Below are 19,053 nucleotides of genomic sequence, written 5' to 3'. Positions count from 1 at the left end.
GCGCTATTTATGCAATAGCGAAAATAAGACCTGAAAAAATCAGGCCTGTACGGGACTCGAACCACTGACCTCTGCGATACTAGTGCAGCGCTCTACCAATTGAGCTAACAAGCCAACTGGGAGCAGGCCGTTAAGTTGATTCGTAATAAACCTGTGAAAGTGATAAATGAGATACAATGAATATATGAAGTTCATATATTTTGTACTGCGGTATTAGATACGTATGATGTGCGATCCTCGCAGTAGATAGCGCTATTTATGCAATAGCGAAAATAAGACCTGAAAAAAATCAGGCCTGTACGGGACTCGAACCACTGACCTCTGCGATACTAGTGCAGCGCTCTACCAATTGAGCTAACAAGCCAACTGGGAGCAGGCCGTTAAGTTGATTCGTAATAAACCTGTGAAAGTGATAAATGAGATACAATGAAATGTATGAAGTTCATATATTTTGTACTGCGGTGTTAGATACACATGATGCACGATCCTGCGCACAGGATCGTGCATCATATGTATCTAATTATAGAGTCATAGTCATAATTATAATTACCCACAGTCATAATTATAATTTATGACCCACAGTCATAAATTATAATTATGACTGTGGGGCCCAAACCTGTGAAGCGAAACTAAAATGCGATCTTATCAGAGAAGAGTATAATAAAGTTAAAGTTTTTTCATTTTGAATTGTATGACAATTTCTCTTAATAAATCCCAAAAGTTTGTTAGCTTTAGAGACAGTCTGAATTATATGTTGGTTCCATGTGAGGTCCTTAGTGACTGTAAGCCCAAGGTCCCTTTCTTTGGTGACAAGATTTATCGCGGTATTGTTTAGGTTATATATACGTTGTAAGCTAGTTTTCTTTCGGCTTATTTTCAGATTGTGACACTTTATAGGCTGGAAGTACAGTTCGTTTAAGGATGACCAGTTGCAGAGGAGGTTTAAATCATCTTGGAGGTCACAGATATCAGATGCAGCTTTGATGGTTTTGAAGCATTTCGAGTAATCAGCATACATAGCTAGAGACGAGGACTTTAGAACATTCGGCATGTCATTTTCAAACATCAAAAACAGTACGGGGCCTAAAATTGATCCCTGTGGAACACCTGACTTAACTATACTCCAGGTTGAAAAACTAACATTTACGACAACACGCTGTTGTCGCCCAATGAGATAACTCGAAAACCAGTCCGGCAGTAAACCGTCAATTCCAAACTTGCGAAGCTTTGACAAAAGTTTCGCATGACACACAGAGTCAAAAGCTTTAGAAAAATCTAGATAAATGACATCAGTTTCGAGGCCACTATCAAGAGTCTGACCAAGTTCGTGGAGGACTTGCAACAGTTGAGTTGTACATGACAGACCTTTAAGAAAGCCATGCTGCATGTCATACAAACAGGGAGAAATATGCGCCAAAAGATGATTTAGAACACATCACTCTTGGACTTTTGCCAATATTTGCATTAAAGACCATTAAAGAGATTGGTCGATAATTTTCTACTTCAGATTTCTTTTCTTTCTTATGAACAGGACAAACATTTGCGGGTTTCGATGATGATAAACAATAACCATTGACGAAAGAAGAGTTTATAACCGCCTCCCGGTTAGCTCAATGGATAGAGCGCTAGACTGTTGTGCGGGAGGTCGAGGGTTCGAGCCCCTGCCGGACCAACACTCAAGGTCTTAAAATAATCGAGAAGAATTTGCTACCTTTCTATGACATCAAGAAAGGGTTAGATATTCTAGTCTTCTCGGATAGGGACGAATAAATGGAGGTCCTGTCTCCTGCAGGGTTGGGGGAGGAGACGTTAATTTCCCACACACGAGATTACTGTGTGATGGATGTCCTCCCCTGGGGTGGGATGGTTGGGAAGGTGAGATCGATAGACTGAAACGGCAGCCAGAGGCGCCTGATATGCTGACGTCTGTTCTCAACCTTACACTGCACCCGTAATTCAGCCTCTGGGCTGCAAGTGGTCAGATATAAACTATATTTATGTTAGATACAATGAAATATATGAACTGCGGTATTAGATACGTATGATGCACGATCCTCGCAGTAGATAGCGCTATTTAAGCAATAGCGAAAATCAGACCTGAAAAAAAAAAAAAAAAAAAAAAAAATCTTTTTCAGGTCTGATTTTCGCTATTGCTTAAATAGCGCTATCTACTGCGAGGATCGTGCATCATACGTATATTCATGTTCAAAAGCAGTTATTGAAGGAGCTAAAGTACTTGCGCATTTTTTGAGAACAATTGTAGGCATATTGTCAGGACCAGGAGCTTTAGATATATCAAGTGAAGATAACAACTTAATAATTTCTTCAGTGGTCACCACAATAGTGCTTAAGCGGTTGTTGATCAGAGGGTTCAAAGTTAATGCATTTGATATTTCACAAGAGGAGTGACCTGTATAAATTGAATTGAAGAAATGTTGAAAAAGTTCAGCTTTTTGTGCGTCATCGGTGGTCCTGTTCCCTTGATAAGACATTTCATCGGGTAATCGTTTGGTACGAGATTTAAACGAAAAAAAATACCAAACCTTTTTAGGATTTGAAAAGGCGTTGTTTGCCAAATCATTGAAGTATTTTTTAATTATAGACTAGTGAGCAGCACTTCTGCGAACATTAGTTGTAAAACTTCTTGTCTTTTCCTACGCGTTTCGTCTAACTGTCGTAGACTTCTTCAGGGAGTTTTACAAGTGTGACTAAACGCCTGTATTTATAAGCCAGAGTTACAAGGGCCGATGACCGTAAAGGCTTGGCCGGACTTACGAACAGGAACAGGCGAAGTTGTGAAAAATCTGTGAAAAATTTAACACGTGTAAGGCAAGGTGAGAAAAACATTTTGGGAGCCACGGTTTTAGCTAAAACCGTGGCCCCCAAAATATTTTTCTCCCTGTACTCATTACCACGGGAACTGCGCCTGCATTCAGGGCATGGATTAGTTGATCATCGACAAAATAATCACAGTCCTGGTTAAATAAATACCAGTAAAAAATTGTATTGTCTGGCTAATTAGTTTACTCTTTAGTTCTTTGTAGGAACAGAAGCCGCAAAGAAAACAACAAAATTTGCATGATTTGGTAAACGAAGCGACGTTGGTAAATCGCCGACAATGTTTCGCATAGAGTGGGAGAAAACATTTCCAAGGTCAGAAGCACCATTCCAACAATTCACGCGCGGACGAACTAGTATCAAGCGCATAAAAGCAGAGCGAATTACTAAGGGTTAACCCTCGAAACATCAGCTTTGAAACTCTTTACAGTGGTCAATTTACAAGATCAACTCAATTAATAAACCAAAGATATCTCTTGTTGAGCTGTAACACCAAGGGAGGTTTTAAGACATTTAGTCATTTAGCCAGCATTATGCTCGATAATCTAGCTATGACATTCTCCACGGCATAATGTACTGACAGTACTAAACGACCGGTTGGCTCAAGGTAGAAAAAAAACTGGTGTCCAAGTTTAGCGTAGTTCTATAATTGGAATAGTTTCTTCTCGTAGCTTCAATTAGTTCTTATCAACCGAGCGGGAGGTCTGTATGGGAGAATCTTGACCGAGGTCGCCAGTACAGACCGAACGCAGTGAGGTCTGTACCAGCGACCGAGGTCAAGATTCTCCCATACAGACCGACTTAGCTCGGTTAGTAAGATGTTTGTTATATGGCTATGTCTTATATGCCAATTTTTTATATTCCTTGTACTTTTTTTTTCTAGACTGGTCTAGATGCCGGTTTAGATGGGAAAATCTAGACCGCTTTCAATATTGATTTTAGCCAATCAAATTCGTGAATTCGGTAGTTCCCAGTCCTTGTGAGACACAGCCATAATAATTAGGGTTCATGCACCCTTCGGTTAGTCTCCCTCGCAGCCGATTTTTTTTGGATTTCACGCAACGCTCCCCCAAAAGAACGGCTGCTGACAACCGAACTACATTCCTTTCTCCGAATTGGCCAATCACAGCTCGGGTTCCACTTTCAGGAACCTTTTCGCACCAGACTAACCTTTTGAGACTCGTCCAGTCAGATATCGTTTTCTATCGCGATTCTCATGTGGAAAACACAAGACAAATGGCGGTGCTTGAAGGAGCTTTTCGCAAAGCGTCGTCAAAGTTCAAAATTTTCGAGCTCAATGCTCACCAGAAGCTTGCAATTAGGAAAGCCTTAGTCGAGAAAGAAGATGTTTTTGTTAAGTTGTCTACAGGATCCGGGAAATCAAGCATTCCCGCTCGTGTTTGACAATGTTACAGATGAAAGTGGTCATATTATTGTTATTGTTGTTGCGTTGTACCAACGTGCGGAAACACTCGATAATTCGGGCCGATTTCCTGTATCGGTTATAAGAAGCCACGAACATAACTAATCGGGTTCGCTCCAGCTAGCAGCGGACTGGCAAATGAAGAAGTACAAGTAGTTTAGGAGACGTTGGCCGACCTAAATTGCAGTGTTCTCGAAGCCTTCGCCCGGTTTGTTGACGGCAAGCACGCACTTCAATTTTTTCCTCCTGATCTCCATCTGTAGGTCGAAGCAAGCGTTTAGCCCTTGGCCTAGATTGAAAGGCGTCTTGTATTTACTTTTGATTATTGATGTAAATTACTATTTCTTATATATTCTGACTTTTATAATCTGTAGTAACCTCTTGAAATAGTGCGAATAAAGAGTTTCAGTCCAGTTTTTAGCTTCTTCTACTTTCTCAGTTGCTCGCTGAAACTTTAACAACCGCTCAAACAATCTAGAGTTCGTGTCAATGGCGTAGCAGTTGACGTCTATGTTAAGCGTAGATTCTATAATTTCAACGAAATTGTGAGAAGTTTTCCCAAAGATATATACTCTATCTTTACCAGGGCACAACGATGAACATGTGAAACATTTTTTAGCTCTCATCGACAAATTTCTTCAGTGTTTCTCCCGACATGATAGCTAGATCATCTGCCACATCCACATTTTCGCGTGAAACCTTACGTCATTCAAATTTTCTGGTATGTGATTGGTCTGTTCAATAGACCGCGAACAAACCGCAAGGACAATGAGAAAGGAATGTAGTTCGAATGTCAGCAGCCGTTCTTTTGGGGGAGCGTTGCGTGACATCCAAAACAAACGGCTGCTAGGGAGACTACCCTTCGCTTGGATGGCTACATAAGCCTACGGCAAGAGAGGTGACAACTGACAAAACATCTAGCATTTCTCTTTAATTGAGGACCGCGGTCAAAAACTCACTACCTTCCAGCTCGTAATAGCCTAACTCAACAGGAAATTCTCTGTTGCTCAGTGGCAAAGCTTCGAAGCTGAAAAACCAAATGTTTGGGTTCGGGATTGCTCGCAATGATGTAGGAGTCTGTGTACTACGTCCGTGCCTAAACAAATAACATTTGTACCCTTTTCTGCTTCGACATCTGTGCTCAAATTGTACACAAAAGCCGCATAAAAAACGTTCGATAATTAAATTGCGGTGAGGCTTACCTAAGTAACACAATGTGAGCTTGTGCCCTACTCCAGTTGCTGATCTCGGTGTTCTCTCAGTATCCTTTTGCTTAAGAGATCTTCAAATATTCTCTTGATAGATTAAAAAGGAAAAAAAGTACTAAGTTTTGCGCTACTTTTGATCAACCGGATTCAGCACAGCTGGCTTTATTGACACGCAAGGGAAACATCATGATCACGCCACCGGTTTAAGGTTGCTATTAATCACATGCAACTCTTTAGACTTTTCTCACACTCATTATCTACACAAGAGCCGTGATGCGATTTACATTTGCTGTTTGATATTGCAGCGCGACTCTATCTTGTCGATTGACCGTCAAATACAAGTCCTTTCAGCAAGATGAACTAATATGAAAATAACGCGTAAGGTTTAATTTAATAACTTCTAGAGCGCTATTTTCATTCTATGATCAACAGCGCTTAACAACTTAGAATACTACAGTAAATTCAAATTTATAAAACTAATTACATGTACATTAATATTAACAATGTATGTTAAAAATAAGAATAATATGGAATATCCATAATAAGGATCTTAACTAGGAATAAGGATCTTAATAAGAAACTTAATTAGTAATACTAATAAAAGTAATTGTCAGACAGGGTACTTTGAGAAAGCTGCACGAAATAAATAAGTTTTCAGCTTACATTTAAAAATGGAAAATGATTGAATATCACGTAATTGAGCTGGCAGAGCATTCCATAAGTACGGGGCAGCAGCAGAGAATGATCTGTCCCCCAACGTGGCAAGCATTTTCCCCTTAGGAGGGTCAAGTAATAAACTTTGATTTGATCTAAGATTATATACAGACCTAGGCTTGATGTTAATTAGTTCAATGATATACCTAGGTGCCCATCTATGAATAGTTTTAAATGTTAAAATTATGATCTTAAAATGAACACGATGTCGTATTGGAAACCAGTGAAATTGACAAAGCGCAGGAGAAATATGCGAATACTTACTTAAACTCAGTACAAGTCTAGGTTCAATGTGATTTATACAAAAAGAATTACAGAGCGTAATCACATTTTTTTGCAGAGACATATACTTCCGACTATGAATATATGAACTGCGGATTATTAAATGAGCAGAAATGAAAACAAAGCCTGAAAAAAATTCAGGCCTGTATGTAAGTTGAACGCATAACCGCTGCGAAAAATGACAATGAGGTCAATTAAGCCCCCTTTGTTATGCCCCAATCTTTGTAAGTCCTCGCATAGAGTCCTAAAGTGTGACGTCACGTTGCCATGACAGCATTTTTTTCTGGTCTAAACAGTTTAAACTCATACTTCAAACATGGCGTCTTTATCGATATGCTCACTCGTTTCTTTCTTTTCTGGAGAGCGGAAATCGCTTGATCGCGGAGAAAACCACTTCAAATCCGACCATGTCCAAAGCTTTATTTATTCCAGGGGAGTCATCAAAGGTGAAATCCAAGCAAGCATGAAAAATAAGGACTACAAAGTCACAGTAAGTTGCCAATTTGGGATCACAACACGTGTGTTCAATTCGAAGAACTCCCAACCCCGATTTCACTTCCAATTTAATGTTTATATTGCGGAATATATATTGCAACTTACGTGTCTGTTTCGAATTATCTTTTTATCAGATTTATCTCGATGAAAACCTTGAAATAAAAAACACAGAATGCGAGTGTCCTCGCGGCGAGTTCAAGTGCAGTCACGCGGCAGCCATATTTATTTATGGCATCCATAACCTTAGCAGGACGGACCTGGAATGCCAATGGAAACGAAAGCGAAAGGCAGAAAGCGTACAGTCTGCAAGCCAGATGTTTCCAGCGCCACCGAAGAAGATGGATTACAGCCCTTTGGCGCGCAATCCTAACCGAGAAGATCGGATGTGGCTGTACAGCGAACTAAAGCGCTATGGAAAATTTACAGGGACCTGCTGGATCTTGAGTCCCGAACCACAACCTGCTACCCCTCTCCCGATCAAGACGATTGAGGATATCATTTACTCAGAGGGTTTCCTTATGGCATCTACGAAGGAAAAACAATTAGAGTACTTGATTGAGAATGCCAAAGTAGAGGAGAGAACCATAAATGTTGTGAGCACTCTCACGGCTGGCCAGCGAAACAGCCCTGCATGGCACCAAGCTCGTAGAGGCCGCCTGACTGCCAGTAATTTTGGCTCCGTCCTCCAGGCAAAAAGAGTTACACCGTCTCTTATCAAGCGACTACTTGGGGAATACAACTTGAGTGGAGTTAAAGCAATTGCATGGGGACAGGACAATGAGACTGAGGCCCTGAAATCCTTCACCAACATCACAAACTTTACACCTGTACAGACCGGCCTTTGGCTACACGAGTCGGGAGTTCTGGGTGCTTCCCCTGATGGACTTGTGGGAGACGACTCGGTGATTGAGTGTAAGTGCCCCTACACACATCGAAATGCGACAATCAAGGAAGCTTGTGGGCACAAAGACTTTTACTTGGAGGAGAAGGAAGGGAATTATACGCTGTCTACCACACATGTTTACTGGCATCAGTGTCAAGGCCAGATGTTCCTGACAAAGCGCAAATTCTGCTACTTTGTTGTATGGACCACAAAGGATAGTGTAGTTATCAAGATTGAACGAGATGAATCTTGGGAGCACAATATTACTATCTTGAGTGATTTTTACTTTCATCAACTATTCCCAAAGATTACCGAGGGAGAACTTTGAAAAGTGGTGCACAGATGCTGGACATAGTCAGAGTGGGGGGGGGGGGGGGGAGGGGGGGAGTGGGAGCTAATGTAAATAGGCAATAGCTAATGTTAAAAGGTATTTTTTTAAATTTCATACATTAATTTCTTAATATAACATTACATATTCTACACTCAGATAGAGACACAAGATAAAGAACCCACATTTTTCCATTTAGCATAGTAACTTAATAATAAATTACATTCTTCCTGAAAGCAAGCTTAAACCATTTTTTTTTTGCAACCAATGGCTACTGGTAGCTGGTAACACTTATCCTGGTTACTCAACAGGGCCCAGGTGCATAAAACTTATGCCACACTTAAGTAGGCTTGCATAGCAATGCAAAGGGAAGGGGAGGGAGCCAAAAAAAAATCCATGCAGACACAGGTTATTTTTTCTGACTACCTCTCACCATCCCTTAAGCTAATTTAAGTGTGGCTTTAGTTTTATACACCTGAACTCAGGCTCCCAGCTTCACAGACACAAAAGTAAAACCTTTAAGCCAGCACGACTTTCACACTTGGAACTACTGGACGAAAGAATTCCATACTGGTCACATGCCCCTGACCTGGATTTAGTTGAAATGACAATTTAAGAATGTCACTGGATTTCATTATAATCTATTTTCACAGAACACATAGTAGTTTGTATTAATGAACATAAAGGAGATGAATATCAGAAAAATGTAAAACTGACCACATCATATTTTTGACCAAAGCTATGTCAGTACCATTTGATCTGTTACAGTAGGGCTTCTAGTAATACAAAAATAATATTAAAAACTCATTGTACTATAATTTAGTTGAAAAAAAGTTCTATTCAGTCAAATTCAAAGTCTTCGCAGCCATCCTTGATCAATGGCTACTGCAAATTAATAAGAGCTGAGCACAGTTGGCATAGCTTGTCAGCATGGCACCTCAAAAATGCTGGGATGAAGCCAAGGATGCGAAAACTCTTAAGTCTTGCATTTGCACGCTCTACGTGGATGCGACATCGAGCTATTGATTTTGTCACCCTTGCCTCACTCTCTGTAAACTTTCCATTGTTGAGAAATGGTGGTATGTTAACTGAAACACCTCTTGGAACTACATCGCTGATGAGAAAACCTTTGTCTGCCAGAACAAGATCACCAGCACTCAAATGTTTACAAAACCCAGACTCTTTAACCATGACCTTGTCACTGACTGAGCCAGGAAAAAGATCACTAACATAGGTTATAACTCCATTTGGGGCAACCCCTATAATGACTTTGAAAGAGTTCATTCCCCTGTAGCTGGAATATGTAGCATTCTGCTGGGACATGAGCTTAGGTGCAGCAATTTCAATGTCTGTACAATCAATCACAATGCGGCAACTGCTGTACTCAGTGAAAGAGGATGGCAAACACATCTTGTTCTTTTCTCTAGATGGCACGGTTGTCATGATGTCTTTGAACAGGAGAGAATGCAGAACATGGACAAAAGTTAGTACTATGTTAGCAACAGTTGCAACACTGCATGAAAACAACTGGGCTAAATGTAGATTGGTATAATTTTGTTTCAGTTTCATCAGAGTGATAAATATCTGGTCCTCAAGTGTGATCGCCTTAACCTTCCATCCAGCATAATAGTTTATTTCACCCTTGAATCTTGAAACATATCCCACAACAATATCAAAAACATCCTTAGTGGGTAGACATGTCTCCATCCGTATCACCTCAGGGCTCAAGCTCTTAGCAGAGAAGTGTGCACTATAGTAAGTTGACATTTCCTTGTGTTTAGCAAGTTCTGTTGAAGTCATGTCAAGCTCTATTGACAGCAGAGCTTCTTTGGAACTTGTCTTTTCCTCTTGTGAGCATTCAGTGGAACATGGTTCAGAGTTCTCTTTAATCTCTTCAAGCACAGATGCTACAGTTGGTAATTTCGTGGGCTCGGCAGACACTTTCCGTTTTTTCTTGGGGGTAGGTGTACTGGGAGGTGTTGGTCCTGTACCTGGCAGCAAGTCCAGACTATCAAACAGCTTGTGCCTGTTTCTGTCACTGATGGTTGGCATATTTTCTTTTCGCCCATCTTTAAAGTGACAACTGCAAAGTCGCGAATGTTTGCTGGGCTTTCTATCTCCTCTCCTATAACAGAAAAAGACAGAAGCAGTTACTATACTTGCGCTTAAAAAACCCAAAGTTTAGTTGGTCACATGCTTAACCTTGTAGTCTAAGACGTGAATGCGAAGCGAGTATTTCTCTGAGCTTGTTACTTAATACTAGTTAGTGTAACAGCTTTGATACTCACAACTATCATATAGTTTTTTAGTAACTAAATAATCTTAGATCAAGACTGAAAACAAGGAAAGGCAAAGCCGCGAGAAAACAAATAAGACAAGAAAGAGAAACAGCTAATCGTGAATCAGTTTGAGATAAAAAAAAAACAGCTTTTTCTAATCGATGGTACAGCATCGAAATATATATTTTCGTAAAATACTCACCTTACAAATGATATCCAGTTATCATAGAGTGTTTTATGTTTTTTCTGGTCTGGAAACGAAAAGAATCGGCAGCAGTGGCTTTCAGATGTGTGATTGCAATCTGGATGAAAACACTGGCCCATCGCAAACTTCGTCTCCGTGGCGTTTTGACTCGAATTATTGCTCACCAGGTGCTTTTGTCCGCTTATTATACTCTTCAATAGTAAGGCCAAAGGTTATCCTGATTCTCTTTATCTTATTTCTATTATTGGAGGATAAAATGCGCTATTATAGCTCTTGAAGTGCTCGAGGTCAACGACAATGTGTCACACTAGGGACGCCATATTGGTTTGTTTAGACCACAGAATTCCGGTGCTATGGAAACGTGACGTAAGCACTTTAGGACTCTATTACACGGTATTGGCGCCAGTCCTTCCTCGTGTATTCGTCCTTCTGAAAGCGCCATACAGAGCTGGCAATAAATAGGATACTTTGGTTTCCAAACATTTCCAATAGCGGTTCCAGTGAAATTTCCTATTCCTTCCGACTTCCATGTCAAATACTTGTTATACTCTGTCTCATTTGTGTTAAGGAACTTAAGATAATCCGAAAGATCTTTTGGAGTCTTAAAGTCACGGACTTTAATGACGGATAGTTTAAGATTGCCGGGCAGGAACTCGTCCAGTTTATCTGTACTCATTACCACGGGAACTGCGCCTGCATCCAAAGCATGGATTAGTTGATCATCGACAAAATAATCACAGTCCTCGTTAAAAAATACCAGTAAAAATTTGTATTGTCTGGCTAATTCACTCTTCAATTCTTTGAAGTTTTTTCCGTTCTTAGATCCACCTCGGCTAACTAGATCATTTTTGTTCCTTAGACAGGCTCCATAAGAATCGACCTGCACAAAATTCATCAATTGTCTCATGTACTCCGTCCGCACAGCCTCGCAATTTGAAAATGCTGCCATAATAAGTTTAGTTTTTTCCTTAAATGGAAGTGGTGGTGTCAACTGAGGCATGGGAACAACTGGGACGGGTATATCGTAGTCTAAACGGTAACTCATTAACAAGTTAAATTTGGACATAAACTTGGCGTCTTTCATTTTGGGAACATACACCGGGTTTTCTTGTGTAAAAAATATCCATGGTACAGATCCATTCGGGGGTATCATGTCTGCATCCCAGCCATGCACCACGAACCCATCTGCCTCTCTGGCTCGAGAACGGTCAGAGGTGACCTGGCAGGCCACAGGGCAGTCACTCCCATTATAATATCCAAGCTCATAGTGTGGCGCAATACCGAAAACAGTTGTCCAGAAAATAATTAACAACGGTTCTGTTTTGATAGAGGTCTTCTTTTCGGGAATCAAAGTACTCTCTCGGCTCATCCTAACATACGTGGGAGGCTCAAGAGTAACTCTCTGTGCAGAATTTTTTCTTTGGAACTGCCATAAAAAGACTATCATCGCAAAAGCGAGAAAAGCAGAACTCCTGAGCGATAGGACCTCATTGTTGACACCAATATAGGTTTTGGTAACGACCTGTCGAGAACAAAGTTTACATATCTAGTAAGGACAATGGATTTGGATATGGTCAACGGACAGTATCAGAAAGATTAAGGGTCGTTTCGTACCCATTCAGTTGAGTCGTTTCGTACCCAGTCAGTTGAGTCGTTTTGTACCCAGTCAGTTGAGTTGCTACGTACCCAGTCAGTTGAGTTATTTCGTACCCAGTCAGTTGAGTCGCTTTGTACCCAGTCAGTTGAGTTGTTACGTACCCAGTCAGTTGAGTCATTTCGTACCCAGTCAGTTGAGTCATTCGTACCCAGTCAGTTGAGTTGTTACGTACCCAGTCAGTTGAGTCATTTCGTACCCAGTCAGTTGAGTCATTTCGTACCCAGTCAGTTGAGTTGTTTCGTACCCAGTCAGTTGAGTCACTTCGTACCCAATCAGTTGAGTCGTTTTGTACCCAGTCAGTTGAGTCGTTACGTACCCAGTCAGTTGAGTCATTTCGTACCCAGTCAGTTGGGTCATTTCGTACCCAGTCGGTTGAGTTGTTTCGTACCCAGTCAGTTGAGTCGTTTCGTACCCAGTCAGTTGAGTCATTTCGTACCCAGTCAGTTGAGTCATTTCGTAATAATTTGAATATATATGAACAAAGTTGAAATGGTAAATTGGCCACCGTTACGATTATAAACGATTATGTTTGAGTAGGTACGAGTGATTCACATTAGTTAGACAAGACTGTTAAAAAAAAAGTGGTAATATTGGTACCGTAATGATATATGGTGATAAACTCAGAAGCATACAGCGAACAGGTTAACAATCAAATTATTCCCTGATGCCAAGTAAGTGTCATAACTTGAATAAAAACACACTATTGTATACTTGTGAATTTCTCATGAATAATAACTAAATAGTGTGTACGTAAGGTAATTATGATGTTTTCTCTTCGTTATCGACAATTATAAAAACTTACCTTATTTCAACCTTATTAACCTGGAAAACGTACCTTATTAACTACGAAACTGACATGTGGGTATAAATCGTCCGCGGATACGAAACGACTGGTAGCGCTCTGTCGTATAGCATTTTCAAATTTGCATTTACGTGTGTATTGCCGTTCTAAAAAAAGAATGGAGTTAAAGACCGCTCGACCTGACAAGATATACCCGCCATGTTCAATGAATGATTTGAGAAAATTGTAAATACGAAAATTCCCATAGTTGCGGGAAATTAATTCATCATGGAGATCACAAACCGCGAAACTTATGGTTTTTATTGGAGTATTCAGAGCAAAGACGAGTAAAATATACTTAATGTGAACCTCGAAAGTTGGCCATGTTTGATGCCGTGTGTCTTGAATTTGGTACTTGCGAAGATATTTGCCGCGATTTCAGCGCAACACCACAAAAATGCCCAGCATGGGCTGCGGTTTCCGGATTTACTATTCTCTTCCATACGACTGGTCGAACTACTCTTGTGGTTAGATAAACCACTGCTAAACCCCACGACTTAGTTCGGGAAACGTCATGGGTAATTCTTTTGTTCTTTTTGATGTATCCATAGCAATTTCCCATGGGCAGTTTCACTGTGGGAATAGAGGTCACGCACAAAACAGACTTCCCGTGGGTAAAGTCTCACTTTCCCGTGGGCAAAAGGTCTGGTGTAACCACAGCTAATAATACACAACAAAAGGTTAAATAAGAGATTTATTATCCAACACGCCAAATTGTTATTTCAATGCGGACGAATTTCGCGGATATCTCTGGCCCCGGTTGTTCGAAGGGTGGATAACACTATCTGTACATCACACAAACCCTACATCACACACAAAGCCACAACTATCAGAACTCTAAAACGACGCGCACAACTAGTATGCGACTCGACAGACAGCTTATCCGACGAGAACAAATACCTTCACCGTGTTTTTTCAAAGAACAACTACGACAACGACTTCATCCGACGAAACACTCACCGACCCACCACCACTACCGAAACAAACGACACCGCAACCCTTACGACTACAGCAACCATACAGTACATAAAAGGCATGTCTGAAAACATCTCGCACATCTTACCACCCTTCAACATCCACGTCGCCCACAAACCTATCACCACACTACCTCAGTTACTAACCAACGTTAAAGACAAAGACGAACCGAGGAACAGACAGGGAACGATTTATAAGATCAATTGTTCCGACTGCCAAGCCTCCTACATCGGTGAGACTGGCAGAAACCTCACAACAAGACTGACTGAACACAGACGGGCGACGAGGAAAGGTGATGTCAGCAATCACATTGCTGAACACCATCGACTTACCAACCACAACATTGACTGGGACTCTGCGCAATGCCTAACCTACAGCACTGACTATTTTCAACGACCGACTCTGGAAAGCTGGATTACTAACTTAGAACAGACTCCCCTAAACAGATGTCAACAACTACCCGCTCCATACAAACGACTCATTCACGACATAAACATCACAAACGAGGGAAAAAGAACGACCTAACTTTACCGACAGATCGAAACAGACCAATCACGACCGACTTACGTCACTTGAGTCTTACAGCCAATAACATCACGGCAAAACCAACCGATCATTTTACACGAACTGGAATAAGAACATTCTACTGACAACAGTCATTCACTTGACTCTGATGATGACTTCCGCACAGGTTGTCGAAACGTCAGTCACTACCACCGACAACAGTCCTTCTCAGGACTACACTCACCCGGACGATCAGACTACACCTTCACACTATATGTTTTGCTATCACTTATCTACCGAATAGCGATTTATCCGGTGGATAGCGTTATCCACCCTTTATACAACTGGGCCCTGGAGTACAAATATCGTGTGATATTTGTACTCGTCTCGCGCGTTATTTGTACTCTACGAAACACATTTGGATAATAAATATATCTTATTAGACGTTTGGTTGTTAAATAAGAGATTTATTATCCAACACACAAAGCTGTTATTTCAGTGCGGGCGAATTTCGCGGATATTTCTGGAGTACAAATATCGCGTGATATTTGTACTCGTCTTGGGCGTTATTTGTACTCTGCGAAGCTCAGTTGAATAATAATAATTAACAATTATTGGATGAGGTTGAGCATTATAGCGGTAATTATCAAGGCCAAAGTTTGGGTTATCTGCCGAAGCCGAAGGCTGAGGCAGATAACACAAACAGAGGCTTTGATAATTATCGCTATCATGTGAAAACCGAATGCAATAATTATTTTATTAAGCATATTCCTGAGCTGCACTCGTAAAGACAAGAGCGCATAAAACTGGTCTATAGTTAAGACGTCACTTTTACATATATAAAATCTATCGTCTGTAGGCTGCGTATGCAATCTACACTTGTGGTGAACTGACCGATTCATTCTTCCAGCCTGTAGAGATTTCAGCAGAGATTTTCGTTTCGAAAATTACAGATTTCCTTTTCGCAAATTACAGATTTCTATTTCGAAAATTATGCATTTTCATTTCGTTTCGTTTCGCGAATAACCGTAAGCCATACTATAAACGGCTACCTTAGCATGGAATTCTCTGTTGCTCTGTGGAAAAACTTCGAAACGCGACTGAAAGTCGATGCTTGGCTTTGGATTGCTCGCGAGGCTATAGGATTTTTTCCTTGTACCACGTGCGTGACTACGAGGAAAACATCTTTTTCTTCATTCGACGGCCGAGTTCAACGTTTACTCATCCGTGGCATAACAAACGTTCAATCGAGGTGAAGCTTACCTCTGATAAACAAAGTGAATTGATGCTTTACTCTAGTGGTTTCCCCCAGTTTTCTATGTTATCTTTTGTTTATGAAGTCTATAAACATTCCCTCGGTGGATGGAAATAAAACGGCTTCTTCAGAGAGCCGGCTTTGATGACGTAACTGTAACGTCTTAAGATCACGCCACCGATCACGTGCAACTTTCTATTGGCGACGTCTGCAGAGCAGTCAATGGCGTAAAATCCCCGCAAAAATACAAGTTTTATTTTCAACATTCAAGGTTCATTTTCAATATTTAAGTTTTACTTTCAATACTTAAGGTTTATTATCACATTCAAGTTTTATTTTCAGCATTCAAGTTTTATTTTGAATTTTAAAGTTTTTCTGTCAACATAAATATTCAAGTCTTCGCTTGAACATTAAATTCCACGCTTAGGGTTAAAGCAACTAAGTTGAAATTGTAAATTGGCCACCGTAACGAATAAAGTTCGTATAACTTGATTCTTATATGCTTAAGACGCGCATACTATTCCTATGAATGGCTTGGTTTTATCAACTGAGTTATTAAAGTTAAGTAGCCAGCGTAAAGAATCTCTAATACTGACGTTTGAGCGCTAGGCCTTCGTTATTCGCTTTGACAAATGGCTAATTAACGGAACTAATTACAGTTTTAACTTACTTGATAAAAACCAAGTGATCTGGTAACACCCTACACCGATACTGCACCACAGTTTCTTTAGAGACTTTCCTCGTTAACTAATATACAAACAAGCCTTAACTGTGTTCTGTTTGGTTGTAAAGCACGCAGGAAGCGGCTAAAGCACAACAAAGTGTAAAAAAACACGTGACGTAGTCGAATGTTTCTCCGGCCGAATTGTGACTCATGAAAACGTAAATAAAGACCTGTTTGAGTAGGTACGAGTGATTCACATTAGTTAGACAAGACTGTTAAAAAAAGAGTGGTAATATTGGTACCGTAATAATATATGGTGATAAACTCAGAAGCATACAGCGAACAGGTTAACAATCAAATTATTCCCTGATGCCAAGTAAGTGTCATAACTTGAATAAAAACACACTATTGTATACTTGTGAATTTCTCATGAATGATAACTAATTAGTGTGTACGTAAGATAATCATGATGTTTTCTCTTCGTTATCGACAATTATAAAAACTTACCTTATTTCAACCTTATTAACATGGAAAACGCACCTTATTAACTACGAAACTGACTGTGGGTATAAATCGTCCGCGGATACGAAACGACTGGTAGCGCTCTGTCGTATAGCATTTTCAAATTTGCATTTACGTGTGTATTGCCGTTCTAAAAAAAGAATGGAGTTAAAGACCGCTCGACCTGACAAGATATACCCGCCATGTTCAATGAATGATTTGAGAAAATTGTAAATACGAAAATTCCCATAGTTGCAATCAGTCAGGAAGATTGGTCAGAAAGATAGCTGTCAGGCTTTTCGCTTCCATTTCAAAGTTACAAGTGTCCATCCATATCTTTCATATGGCCTTGTGGTCGGGGGCCATACTTCAAAAACAAATCTGAGACGCAATAGACGCTATTTTTATTTAATGACATGTAAATGGCGTAGCCGTATTGCTTCTGCTTTCCTTTATCCAAGAATTGAATGCATAATGAAGTATGGGGTCATAAGGAAATCTTGCCCTACATTCGTTTATACAACGCGAAGGAAGCGTTTCTTTGACATAGGAAATAAGGATACAGTTCCACCAATCGTCCGATAGTTAAACGACTCCTCTATTTCAATAAATTCAGGTTCGCAAAGCGACTTGCAATAGAGTGTGCCTGAAAATGTTGTATGAATGCCTTAAACCATGTGTGCGCATGGATCGAATCGTTGAATCGGAATCATTTCACTGTTACCAGAAAGCTGTTTTGGTAAAGTCATCGTAGAGAAAGAATCAATTCCCATACCTTTAATTTCTGCTAATGAACCTTCTCCGTTTTTTCCAACTTTCCTAACAGGTTTGCTTCGAAGTCCGGCATAACACACAACATAAATTACTCTGTGTTGACGAAATGCAGTCATCAAGCCGACGCAGCTTTTAACCACGTGACTTAAATATTGTTTTGCCTGAGATTACCAAGATGAGTTAGCCGCGATGTACCACGGGATGATCGCAGTTGCCCTGACACCATGATTTGTATCAACTTTTAACATTCGTGCCAGTTTCGTTATATTTTTCATAATTCCTGTCTGGTACTGTTTTGTTTTTTAGCACAAAACTGTAGAACTATACGAGTGTTGGCCGTGTGCTTTACTACTGTGCGTACGTACTGAATTGACAATCCAAATAAACGTGAAAACTTGAACGGTCCATTTTGTTTTCTCTTTGGTGATTTTGTCTCTGCTCAAGTTATAATTCAGTCGTCGATTATGGCGCTTGGCATGTTAGCAAACCTCTGTTTGGTTATTCTGTTGCCACTTGCCTCCCCGCGCTTGTACCGAATGTGTCGATTAACGAGGAAGAGCTAAAGAAAAGTACGGGAAACGGTCATACATTGTACAAATTTGGCAGCGAAAGAGCTTTAGCTTAGCTCCGTGTTTTGTACTCTGATGAAACACACACTCTTATTTAGTGACAGCGCGCGTTATGTAACTGATTAAGCACTTTGACTTCGTCTCGGGATTATTAAAAAATGTTCCCTTCGCTTTCGTCGAGTAATTGTGGGTACGCCCGAATGATTTACGTTGGACTACACTAGGCTGTTTCAAGCAAGTGCTAATGAACTGAGCCAAGAATATTGTGAGGAGAAAATTATCATATGTGCATCAAGTTTGAGTTTGGCATAAGCCAAATAAAATAAAAATTTTAAACAAGGAGATTTATTACAGAAAAAATAACACCTTAATACACTAGGTTTATTTCTTGTTGTTCGGTAACTAGTGGTATTGAACTCAGTGAAGAGTGGAGTGCAAATTTCTCTGAAATCATATGCGTGATTTCAAAATCACACGTCTACAGCACGAGTCATTTGAAATCACAAGTAGGATTTCGGACCAAAATTGCAAAACTCAGACACAGGATTTTTTAGTCAGTACAAATGTTTTGATGACGTCACAGCGACATTTCGAATATGAACAGCAATAGCAAAAGTTAGAAAGATATCTGTCAGGCTTTTCGCTTTCATTTCAGATT

The 19,053-nt window shown here is 40.2% G+C and overlaps 3 protein-coding genes across 6 annotated transcripts; 1 reads left to right on the top strand and 2 right to left on the bottom strand.

Annotated features, from left to right (window-relative positions):
* Nucleotides 1–6,697: 6,697 nt before the first annotated feature.
* LOC148718201 (uncharacterized) lies at nucleotides 6,698–8,887 on the top strand. The gene is made up of 2 exons (XM_088743967.1): nucleotides 6,698–6,955; nucleotides 7,095–8,887. Exons 1-2 carry the CDS (start codon nucleotides 6,782–6,784, stop codon nucleotides 8,169–8,171), a joined length of 1,251 nt encoding a protein of 416 aa, XP_088600093.1. The 5' UTR covers nucleotides 6,698–6,781; the 3' UTR covers nucleotides 8,172–8,887.
* Nucleotides 8,259–10,785, bottom strand: LOC148718200 (uncharacterized). The gene is made up of 2 exons (XM_088743966.1): nucleotides 10,653–10,785; nucleotides 8,259–10,296 (listed from the first exon to the last, which is right to left on the bottom strand). The coding sequence occupies exons 1-2, from the start codon at nucleotides 10,772–10,774 to the stop codon at nucleotides 9,054–9,056; spliced, it is 1,365 nt and encodes a 454-aa protein (XP_088600092.1). The 5' UTR covers nucleotides 10,775–10,785; the 3' UTR covers nucleotides 8,259–9,053.
* A 177-nt stretch (nucleotides 10,786–10,962) lies between these two features.
* LOC111343455 (GDP-fucose protein O-fucosyltransferase 4) lies at nucleotides 10,963–18,542 on the bottom strand. 4 transcript variants are annotated; one of them, XM_088743971.1, is made up of 2 exons: nucleotides 17,828–18,542; nucleotides 10,963–11,348 (listed from the first exon to the last, which is right to left on the bottom strand). In XM_088743971.1, exons 1-2 carry the CDS (start codon nucleotides 17,940–17,942, stop codon nucleotides 10,963–10,965), a joined length of 501 nt encoding a protein of 166 aa, XP_088600097.1. In that variant the 5' UTR covers nucleotides 17,943–18,542. The 4 variants fall into 4 exon arrangements, with proteins under 4 accessions (XP_088600097.1, XP_088600095.1, XP_088600096.1 ...); XM_088743969.1 differs by having other exon boundaries at nucleotides 10,963–12,177; nucleotides 17,828–17,981; XM_088743970.1 differs by lacking the exon at nucleotides 17,828–18,542 and adding an exon at nucleotides 15,896–16,052 and having other exon boundaries at nucleotides 10,963–12,177.
* Between the last annotated feature and the right edge of the window lie 511 nt (nucleotides 18,543–19,053).

Source organism: Stylophora pistillata, chromosome 13 (assembly GCF_964205215.1).
Source record: "Stylophora pistillata chromosome 13, jaStyPist1.2, whole genome shotgun sequence".
Classification (NCBI taxonomy): domain Eukaryota; kingdom Metazoa; phylum Cnidaria; class Anthozoa; order Scleractinia; family Pocilloporidae; genus Stylophora; species Stylophora pistillata.
The sequence above is the reverse complement of the archived record's forward strand: the minus strand, read 5'-3'. Positions and strand labels throughout refer to the sequence as shown.

Bases quoted from the DNA above. Each gene is read 5' to 3' on its own strand.
- LOC148718201 (XM_088743967.1), top strand. From the start codon at position 6,782: ATGGCGTCTTTATCGATATGCTCACTCGTTTCTTTCTTTTCTGGAGAG. The intron at 6,956-7,094 runs GTAAGTTGCCAA...TCTTTTTATCAG, and splicing joins ATAAGGACTACAAAGTCACA to ATTTATCTCGATGAAAACCT.
- LOC148718200 (XM_088743966.1), bottom strand. From the start codon at position 10,774: ATGGGCCAGTGTTTTCATCCAGATTGCAATCACACATCTGAAAGCCAC. The intron at 10,297-10,652 runs GTGAGTATTTTA...TTTCTGTTATAG, and splicing joins AACTGGATATCATTTGTAAG to GAGAGGAGATAGAAAGCCCA.
- LOC111343455 (XM_088743969.1), bottom strand. From the start codon at position 12,102: ATGATAGTCTTTTTATGGCAGTTCCAAAGAAAAAATTCTGCACAGAGA.